Source organism: Octopus bimaculoides, chromosome 20 (genome assembly GCF_001194135.2).
Source record: "Octopus bimaculoides isolate UCB-OBI-ISO-001 chromosome 20, ASM119413v2, whole genome shotgun sequence".
NCBI lineage: Eukaryota > Metazoa > Mollusca > Cephalopoda > Octopoda > Octopodidae > Octopus > Octopus bimaculoides.
This window is the reverse complement of record NC_069000.1, coordinates 23,987,624-23,999,164: the sequence shown is the minus strand read 5'-3', so window position 1 is coordinate 23,999,164 and position 11,541 is coordinate 23,987,624. Positions and strand designations below refer to the sequence as shown.

General features: G+C 37.7%; 1 protein-coding gene across 4 annotated transcripts in view; it reads right to left on the bottom strand.

Moving 5' to 3' along the window:
- Window positions 1-11,541, bottom strand: part of LOC106879447 (uncharacterized) — a 51,767-nt gene that overhangs the window by 22,532 nt on the left and 17,694 nt on the right. For all 4 annotated transcript variants that reach the window (XM_014929002.2, XM_014929003.2, XM_052975218.1 and 1 more), the window contains 2 exons: window positions 3,797-3,875; window positions 3,235-3,360 (listed from right to left, as the gene is read on the bottom strand). In XM_014929002.2, the coding sequence (XP_014784488.1) occupies window positions 3,235-3,360; window positions 3,797-3,875 (205 nt within the window). The remainder of the gene's footprint in view (window positions 1-3,234; window positions 3,361-3,796; window positions 3,876-11,541) is intronic.

Genomic DNA, 11,541 nt, shown 5'->3' with positions numbered 1-11,541 from the left:
GTTATAAAAATAAAACTACTGAATAATAATAATAATAATAATAATAATAATAATAATAATAATAATAATAATAGCAACAACAAAATCAACAATCCTTCAAATCAGCAATAATAGGCCTTGAAACATACCTTAATATAACAAGTGATGTGCTCTTACAAATTGCAGTGAGGCATGAAGATTCCAAGCAAGCTTCAATAATAAAGCTTAGCAAGAAATTTAAAAAGTCTCTTAGCCTACAAGTTAATAAGAATGACCAAAGACACCCAAATACTGACAGACCTACCTTTGCTTCTCCTGATTTAGAAATTAACAATCAGAAAGACTAATGAGATCCAAATAGTGACAAACCTATCACTGATGCAAAAAACATCAAACAAAAAGTAAAGAAGGCTTGCATGAATAATATCAAAGACAACTGAAAAGGCAAACTCCTGCATGGAAAATACCTTAACCACCTGTCCAAACCAGATACTGATCAAAATCTAACATACCAATGGCTACAAGTGACAAGTCTGAAAGGGGAAACAGTAGGTTTTGTTACTGCAGTGCAAGATCAAAGCTTACTTACCAGAAACTACCAAACAAATGTCCTTAAAGATTGATCTGACTCCTCATGCAGAATTTGAGGAAAATTCACAGAGACAATTGATGATGTTGTTTCTGGCTGCCCAGTCCTCGCTGAAAAGGAGTACCTTATAAGACATGACAGACTAGGGCAGTACATCCACTGGAATGCTTATAAATACTACAAAATTAAATCCCATGATAAGTGGTACAGGTACCATCCAGAGGATGTAGTGAATGGTGAAGGCATCACCATCTTTTGGAACATCCCAATACAAACAGACAGAAAAATTGACTCCAATCGACCAGACATTGTGATCAAGGACTACAACAGAGGAACTTGTCTGTTAATAGATATGTCTGTCCAACAAGATCAAAATGTCTCAAGAAAAGAATATGAAAAGCTTTCTCACTAAAAAGATCTGCAAATTGAAATCACAAAAATGTGGAAGCTTAGTACTATGATAATACCAGTAGTAATTGGTGGGTTGGGAATGATAAAGAAGGGAGCTGAGAAGTATATTAAGCAACTCTTTGGTAACTCCAATCTCCGTGAACTACAAAAGATAACTTTAATGGGTACAGCCCATATACTATGGAAAGCACTCTTCATCTAAAATGGAATAAGTGTGGTGATAATTTTAGCATGCATAGCAAAACAAAAGTGCCCTTGCTACTCTTGGCCTCCAGAGGATGCCTGGTACTAAGGAAGCAGAAATAAAATTATAATGAAAGGAAATAATAATAATAATAATAATAATAATAATAAAAGATGGGCTACAGCAAATATTATGCTCAATACCACAGATTTGCTTGTCAGTTGTTTGAACTTAACCAGTTGAGCATGTCCCTTGGTGGCTGACTATATGTGCATCTCTGATCATGAGCAGAAGTAGTGGGGGAGCATCATAGCCATGTGTTGAGAGGTATTCTTTGGGGTTTACATAAGTCAGCTTTGGAAACATGGGTGTTTCGTCCAACATCCTTAAACAACCTTTATTCAGGACCTTTTGAGCAGGATGGGCGACTCGACCTGAAGAAAATTCTAACTGGGCCCCACTTGCAAGGTCATGCGCTGTTTATCTTGATATGAGATCACCATGTCGCGTACATATGGTTGTGATGCATGTGCCTGGTGTACCCTTATCAGACGGGTAGTCATGATGGGTATACTGGGCTTCATATATTTGTACCCCAGTGTCACTTTGATGGCATGCACTGCTCTCTCACACAATAATAATAATCCTTTCTACTATAGGCACAAGGCCTGAAATTTGGAGGGAGAGGTTAAATCGATTAAATCTACCTCAGTACTCAACTAGTACTTAATTTATTGACTTTGAAAGAATGAAAGGCAAAGTTGACCTCGGCAGAATTTGAACTCAGAATGTGGCGACAGACGAAATACCACTAAGCATTTCACCCAGCATGCTAATGGTTTTGCCAGCTCACCACCTCAATAATAATAATAATAATAATAATAATAATAATAATAATAATAATAAAAATAGCAACAACAACAACAACAACAACAACGAAGTTTGAAAAATATATCAAAGAAATCGGAATTAACATGAGAGCAGAGCAAGCCCAAAAAACTGTTCTGCTGGAGATAGCTAGGATTTTGAGATTGGTACTTGGATGTTGAATGTGTCCCACAATAATTAACAACCAAGTACCAAAGCTTATGTGCAGAAAGAGACTCTGTGAGACCTCCGACAGTAGGCTGCTGTCTGCTCTCACAGAATCTACCAGAACAAACAAGACCGAATGCAACAACAACAACAGCAACAGCAGCAGCAGCAGCAGCAGCAACAGCAACATCAACAACAACAACAACAATAAATACCCTAATGCAATACCAGGCACTGGCTCTCATAGCTTCTCATTTTAACTGATTGGAAGTGTTATTAAGTACATTTTGTTTTGATGTAAAAGATAGGCTACAGCAAATATTCTGCTCAACACCACAGGTTTGATTGTCATTCGTTTGACCTTAACCAACTGAGCATGTCCCTTGGTGGCTGGCAATAGGTGCATCTCTAATAATGAGCAGAAATAGTTGGGGAGCATCATAGCCATGTGTTGAGAGGAATTCTTTGGGGTTTGAATAATTTGCCTCGGGAAACATGGGTGTTTCATTCAACATCCTTAAACAACCCTTATTCATGGATCTTTTGAGAGGGATGGTCTACTCGGCCTGAAGAAAATTCTAACTAGGCCCCCACCTGCAAGGTCATGTGCTGTATATCTTGATTTTAGATCATCATGTCATGCACTTATGGTTGGGATGCATGTACCTGGTGTACCCATATCAGATGGGTAATCATGATGGGTATATTAGACATCATATATTTGTACTCCAGTGTCACTTTGATAGCATGCTCAGCGCTCACACTCCATAATAATAATAATAATAATCCTTTCTACTAAAGGCATAAGGCCTGAAATTTAGTGGGAGGGGGGACTAGTAGATTACATCAACCCTGGTGTTTCACTGGTACTTAATTTACTGACCCTGAAAGGATGAAAGGCAAAGTTGACCTCAGCAGAATTTGAACTCAGAAGTAAAGACGGGTGAAATGCTGCTAAGCATTTTGCCCAACATACTAATGATTCTACCAGCTTGCTGCCTTAATAATAATAAGATTGACTAGTAGTCTTATTTACCTGATGTAATAGCTCTGTGCCTATTTGCATCCACTGACCAATAAAATATAAAAGACTTTTAGTCCCACATCCAAATTTTCCATGGTACTCCTCACAGCAACCAGAAATTACTTGTGCTACAGGATGCTGGAAGAAAGAAAGGAAAGAAAGACATCATAATACTGTTCTTCAGAGAAATCTGAGAACAAATAACACATGCAAACACACACACACACACACACACACACACAGTCTCTCTCTCTCTCTCTCTCTCTCTCACACACACACACACACACACACAAACATACTCACATGCAATCTTTGATGGATTCTGACTGAAAATTTTATGGCTGAATTAGTAGACGTTAAATCAGCAATTTTTTTTCCTTCCATAATTTCTGGTGCTGTCTTTGTAGAGTGATGCTGGTATTATTACTTTTTTTCTCTCAGTTACAATAGAATGAAACTAATTACCTTGATTAAAAGGAAAATGTAATGACAGTTGTAAGAGTTTAAAGACAGCAGTCAGACATGGTAGTCATTCAATCAAGATGCAATTTTGTATGTAGAATCTCAAACATACCTTAGTGTCAATATTCTGGAGAACAACAGCAATGTCTCGAGCAAAAACATGCTTGCTGTCACAAACTATACACTTGATACTGCAAAACAAGGAAAAACAAAGTAAACAAAGTTTTTTTGTTTTTTTTTCAATCTGTAAAAGCTGATGAAAATGAATCTCATGGCATTATGCCCAACAAGGGAGATGACAAAGAGGAATGCAAAGAAGGGTGAGTCCTGTATTAGAAAGGATCTATCCAACCCATACAAGTATAGAAAAGTGAGCTTCAATATGATTTAAGGTGTGTGTGTGTGAAAGAGAGAGAAAGAGAGAGAGAGATTAGACAGAATTGATGAGTCAAATGTTTTCATTTACTACAGAAAACTCTGCCTGGTATTCAAGGTGGGTTGAGATAGTAAAAACATGAGTATGTTTCAACTAGACATGTACAAATAAAGAACATATAATAATAGGTGCTTTCACAACAAATGTAAGAGTGTGAGAAGTTTTTCAAGTTGTGATGTAAGAAACCAATGATTCAGAATCTTTACCAAGTCTTACAACACTGCAAGCCTCTTGACCTGCTGGAAACTGCTGTCAGATCTCCTTCAAATTGCACCCTGCTATTTAGATACAGGAGACATATTAGATAAACTGTATCTGAATAAAAGAGAATATGATTACAAGTAGATTTCTGTATTCTTTCACATTAGTCAGCAATGAACACGAAATCTGTCATTCACAGCTTGATAAGAATGAATTCATTCTTATCCTAGGACAGCATATGGCACAAATGCTGGTATACATGATACTTGGTCAAGCCAGAATTAAATGAATAAAGTCACATAAAGCAGCATTGAATAAAATATATTTGTGTTAAGTCATATTTAACACACTCAAGCACACTTGGACATAGGAAGACCCTGTATTGCAGAAATAGAACCAGGAAAAAATTTCTTAAATTTGATGTTTGTAGATGACAATGCATAAGAACAGAAACATATGCATCCAACAATCCAATGATGTCATTCACAGCCCAATGTTTTCACACATGTTGTCTAGAAGGGGATATGTATACATATATATGTATATTACAATACACACATATCAGTCAAGTAGAATATAATTAAAAAAAACTTGTATATGTGTCTGTGTGTACAATCTATGCATGTTTGTATATATATATATATATATATAATTGTGTATATACATTTAGATACCCAACACATGTATTATATGACCCATTTCCTTTAATTTATTGGAATATGATTATGTATATGTACACATATGCACAATGACGTCAAACTGTGAATTTAAGTATATATCTTTGCAATATAAATATACATATAAATTTATGAGTCATTTGTGGTATATATCACTAATGATTAATGATGATAACTTTTATGCAGATTGACCAATGTGCAGAAGTTGAAGGTAGAATTCTAATAAATCAGTTAATTCCAAGTTCAAATCATATTTAAAAATGAAATAGCTTTGAGATAGCCTTAAAATGAGTTTGATGTGTCTAACAGATTTTTCAGCAATTTTTATACCAAATAACATAAATTTCATAGACGGACAGAATGGACTAGGCAGTGTAGGATACATGTGAATGGAAAGAGCCACTGCAGAGGTCACAGATGTGTAACGATTTGGCAAGAAAAAAATCGATAAAATAATGACCATCCCAAAATATAACAACATAAAATTCATTTTCCATTAATAAATAGCTTAGGCTTGTGAATCAGATTTATAAGTGTAAGGATTCTTGAATAAATTTACATATTAGATTACACTCTAATTGATAATTTTGATATTTCTTTTATTTTTAGTATTAGTTACTTAAATCTTGTCAGTTCCCTAATTGTGAAGTGCATACACACATATATATCAACATCATCATTTTATATTCAGTTTCTACGCCTATATATATATATATATATATATATATATATATATAAAACTGTAAATGTTATATAACTACAACATAGAAAGCAAATGCAAAGTAATGATGATGAAGATACATAAGCATGTGTATGTGTGTGTGTGTGTGTTTGTTTATGTGCATGTGTGTATCTTTTATCTTCTTTTATTTGTTTTGGTTATGCTGGGTTTAGTCAAACAAATCGACTGTACTTGTTTTTAAACCTGATACTTATTCTTTCGATCTCTTTTGCCAAACCACTATGGAAACATAAACAAACTAACACCACTTGTCAAGCAGTGACATAAAGACACACACACACGTGTGGGCTTCTTTCAGTTTCCCTCAACAAAATAATCACACATATGCGTGGGCTTCTTTCAGTTTCCCTCTACCAAATCTAGTCAGTCTGGGAGTATAGTAGAAAACACCTAAGATGCCATACAATGGGAATGAAGCTGAAACCATGTGGTTGGAAAGCAAACATCTTACCACACAGCCATGCCTGAGCCTATACATAAATTATCTAATATTTATATATGGTGCAAAAATCATCAAAACCATCATCATCGTTTAATGTCTGTTTTCCATGCTGGCATGAGTTGGATGGTTTAACAGGCTCTGGCAAGCCAGAGAACTGCACCAGACTACAACTCTGTTTCAACATGTTTTATATGGTTGGATGTCCTTCCTAATGTCAACCACTCTACAGAGTGTACTGGGTGATTTTTACAAGGTGCCAGTATGGATGCTTTATATATAGCACCATCACAGGTGCTTTTTATGTGGCACCAAAATGGGTGCTTTTTACATGGCACCAACACTGGCAGGATCACCAAGTAGCTTGTTAAACAAGGACTTCTCAGCTGAGAGAAGGTGAAACCAAGAGAAGTTGTTGTGTACCAGATGAGATGTTGGAATATGATAGAGGGACAGAGATAGCTGTCTTAAGTAATACAGAGGGGATAGAGAAGATGTTCCATAATAGCACGAGGGGAGAGAGATAGCAGGTGATAGTGACAGGAATTGGAGTGGTTATGGTAAATATGTAAGTGCATGGAGATTGTGCAGATATGCAAGTGAGGGAGAGTGGAGAGGCCTGCCATGGGTGGTGGGACTGTTGGAGAGATGGTTTGTGGGGGAGCTTTGCCATAAGACAGAATTGTGTGTGTGTATGTGCAAGGGAAAGGGTTGGATATGGCCATAAAGGAATGCTTGTATGTATGAATGACAATGATTTTACATAGCTCGACATGACTTCTCAAGCACAGCAAATTGCCAGAAGCCTTGGTCGCTTGTCATCTTTTCTGTGAGGCTCAACCTCTGAAGATCATTTCTCACCACTTTATCCCATGTTTTCCTGGTACTACTGCTTTCATAGGTTCCCTCCACTATTAGAGAGCAGCACTTCTTTATACAGATGTCCTCATCTATATGCATCACATGACCATACCAGCACAATCATATCTCTTGCACACTACATCTGATGCCTCATAACTAGTTTTTCTCTTAAATCATTTACACTGTCATATATGCACATTGACATTACCCATCCAGCAGAGCATGATAGCTTCATTCCTTTCAAGCTTTTGTATGTCTTCTGTAGTCACAGCCCATGTTTCACTGTCATACCAACAAAAGTAGCAGCTCTCTGAACTTCACTCAACCTGTTCTTATTCTAGCAACTCCAATTTCAGAGATTCCTCCTCCATTGCTAAATTGGTTGCCCAGGTAACAGAAATTATCTACTACTGCTAAAGATCCTCTTCAGACATTTGTGGGACTTCATTTTCCGTACATTCTTAGTATTTAGTATTTATTGTACCTGTACATGTCACACACAAAGACTACTTTCTCTTTTAACCTTCCTGTGACACCTCTTATGTGCCCATAGGTTGCACTGGGTACACCATATGGAGTTTCTATCAACACTTATTCAACATATCAAGCAAAGCCATTTCCCTGAAGGGATCTGTGATTTGTCTATTTTCCTACTTACTAGGACGTTGGTCTTTGCAAAATTTACTCTGAGGCCCTTAGATTCCAAACCTTGCTTCGACACCTGAAATTTCTTCTCAAGTCCTGGTAGTAATCTATATATATAAAACAAAGGATGTCTGTGTGTGTAATATGTATGCATTTCTGCAGTTTTCAAACAATTTCCACCAAACTTTACACACACATTACTTATGTGCTAAGGATGGTCATGCACTATAATTTTTTGCCCAGAGCTCCCACGTAAAGCAAGAAACCGGGGGGAGGGTTACACAGGTTTTCTCTAAAAACTGTAGTTTTCAACAGATTCTCTCCCTTTTCTCATTGTTTCTTTTGCTTACATATATTCTCTCATCCTCTGTAATAGTTCCTCTCTTTTAGTCTGTCTTCTTTCCTTCCTTCCATCCTTCTTTTTCTCCCTCCCTCCCTCTTTCTTTCTTTCATTCTGTTCAACTAAAGGCAGTGCTCCAGCATGGCCACATTCAAAGTAAAAGAATAAAAAACTATGCCATTTTAATCCTGAGCAACGCTGGGTAACTCGGCTAGTTCAGCAATAAAAACAAGGTCATCAGCATAAAAGAGCTCCCAAGGGCAGCCAGTCTTAAATTTATCTGTTGTGGCCTAGAGGCAATAATAAATGAGGGGGCTATACTCATTGCTTTCACCTTACTGACAGCATCCCTGTACATGGCTTGTACCAATCTCACTAACTACTCATCTATCTAGCTTCTGCATTGACCACCAGATAAGGGAGCAGGGGACCCTGTCAAAAGCTTTCCCTATGATGACAAAAGCTAAGTACAGAGGTTTATTTTTGGCTGAATACTTCTCCTGCAAGTTGCCTCACCAGGAAGATAGCATCAGTAGGCACAAAACCAAAATGCATCTCATCTCGGCTAATTCTCTTTCTAATTCTCTTTCATCAGCTGGTCCAACAATATGATATCCCTGTAATTATTTCTGTCTAAGGCATCACTTTTAACTTTGTAGTAAGTGATTATAATAATGCTACACCAATCACTGGGAATGATTCCCTTGTGGACAACCTAATTAATTAAACGGGTGGCCAGACCATATCCTACTTCACCAGATATTTTAAGCATCTCAGTGACTTTATATTTATAAGCAATTGTCTTTCCTGCTTTTTGGTGACAATGTAATCAATCTGGCTTGTGTGGCCACCAGAATGATAGGTGAAAAGGTGACTGGTTGTTAGTATTGCAGATCATAAAGTCATTTACATCACAGAACTCCAACAGCCTAGTTACCTTCTCACTGTGGGAACCAACTCCATAGCCTCCATACACCCAATGAAAGCCACCTGGATGCTGCACAACATGCCTATTGAAATCACCAGCCACAAAGAGAAGCTCACTGTTCTTTGTCAACACAGTAGTCTGCAAAAGGGTGTCATAAAATTGATTCTTTTGTTTGAATGGCAGCCCAAGATGAGGAGCATAGGCAGAAATAATAGTTGCTGTTCCACTTTGCGAACCTAGTCCAGGTTTAAGTATTCTATCACACACTCTGACTACCTCAATTACTTTATCAATCCTTTTCTCAGCAAGATATATGCCCACACCACCTTACTCCTTGGATGCAACACATCTCTACACGCCTTCATTCCAGCATCTCAATAATTTCACCAGACCTACGATTCAATGTGTACCAACTGTAAGGATGAGGAAGGGGTGGCAAGGGGGAACACAGAGATAGGAGACAGCATATATATGTGTGTGTGTGTGTGTGTGTGTGTGCGCGCGCGCAGAGTGAAATGAATAAATTGTTGTCTAAATTACGCAAAAATGAAAATAACACTGATGTCTCATTTTAACAGATACATTTACCAAAATTACATAAAAATATCTTGAAATACTAAAGAGTAAATTTATTCAATAAAATTGCTATTGGCTTCAACCATGGTCTCCAGACGACTTTGGAATCTCCTGCAACTCTTCTAGACGATCTCTTTGTTTAAGTTGGTGAATGCTGCCATAATCCTTGCCTTCAGTTCATCTTTGGTGTTACAAGGAGTTTTGTCGGTCTCTCACACAACTGCACCCCACACATAATAATCAAGGGAGTTGCAGTGTGGGGAGGTAGGTGGCCAGATTTTAGGGGTGATGTGGTCGTCGAAAAAGTCTGACAGCCACGACTGGGTTCTCCTGCTTGTGAGGCACGGTGCAGAGTCCTGTTGCCAAACATAGGGTCTTCCAGCATCCACCCTCTTGACCCAGGGCAGCACTACCTCCTCCAGGCACTTGATGTAGGCCTCTGTGTTGAGTCTGAGGTCGTGTGGGAAGATGAATGGAAGCATAACATCACTATCACTAGTGATCACTCCAAACACCATGATGTTGACTGGATGTTTGAATTTTATCGGTATCAGTACATGTTTTGGGGACAAGGCAAGCCAACAGTTGTTCTGTGTTCCTATCTGATCCTGGCAGAAATTTTTCTCGTCTGAGAAAAACCAAAGCATGTTCGGTTGGAAGGGATGCTTGAGTTTGTTCAAAAGCTTTATAGCATGGGCTTTCCTCTTGTCCTTGATGGCCTAAGATAAAAATCGGTCCTTTCTCATCTTGTATGAGGAATACCGAATGTTTTCATGCACTACCTGCCCGATAAGAAACTCAGGACCTGACTGATTTGGAGGGGTCATTGTCAATCATGGCCTGAATCTCACCAACAAATTCAGGAGTTTGTTTATCAGAATGAGTTTTCTGAGCTGCCGTACCTTCATAATCACCATAAGACTCATCCAACTCTTTCCAAATCCTCTGCACTGTCCTCAGATTGACACCCAAACACTCTGAAATGTTTGTCTTGGAGATTCTGGCACAAATGCCAAGCAGTACGGCATGTCATTTCTAAATTTCTGGCAGAGTAAATTGCATCACGGTACTGTTTTACTCACAAACGGTCCCCAGTTGACCCTACTATACTGTGTCGTCGACAAAACCAAAAACAAACAATGTGCATGCATGAAATTAAAAGTATAAAATGGCAACAATTTACCCATTGCACCCTGCACATATATATATATCAATTCAAATACATGGTAGCTTGAAATAATCACCATAATGTCATTTGTTGACAAGGTAGTCTACAAAAGGGTGTCATAAGATTGATCTTTCCGACAGCTCTGGTTGAAGAGCATAAGCAAGAATAATAGTCGTTGTTCCACTTTGCAAAACTAGCCTAAGCTTAAGTATCCTATCACACTTTCTGCCTACTCTGACTGCCTTATCAACCCATTTCTCATTAAGAAATATGTCCACACCATGAATCCCATCACTATTGCCTACCCAGATTGTATACTTACATCCTTTGCCTGTGATGAACCTGGTAGAAGCCACCCCCAGCTTATTTCTTGAATGCAATACACATCTACATACCTTCATTCTAGCATCTCAACAATCTCCCTAGAAATATCCTTTCAATGTGCCCAAGTACACGTATAAAGGTATGTAACCTAGTGATTAGCATATTACACTCATGATCACAAGATCATGGCTTTGATTCTTGCACAAGGTGGTGCATTGTGTTCTTGAGCAAAAAACTTCATTTCACATTGCCCTGCAATCATTTTGGCATCTTAGCATTTGGCAGATTGTGCATATGTACAGGCAATGTCAATTTGATGGCGAGAGCAAGCTAATGTACAGCACAAACATTTGTTACTATAAAACAAATCATCTGTGCAGGCAGTTCAGCAAGAAATTGTACAACCATTTTTCTCATACTCAAGAGACTACCAAGAAGATATATGTGTATGTACATATATATCTATAGCTATCTATCAACATATATATATATATATATATATATATATATATATATATAT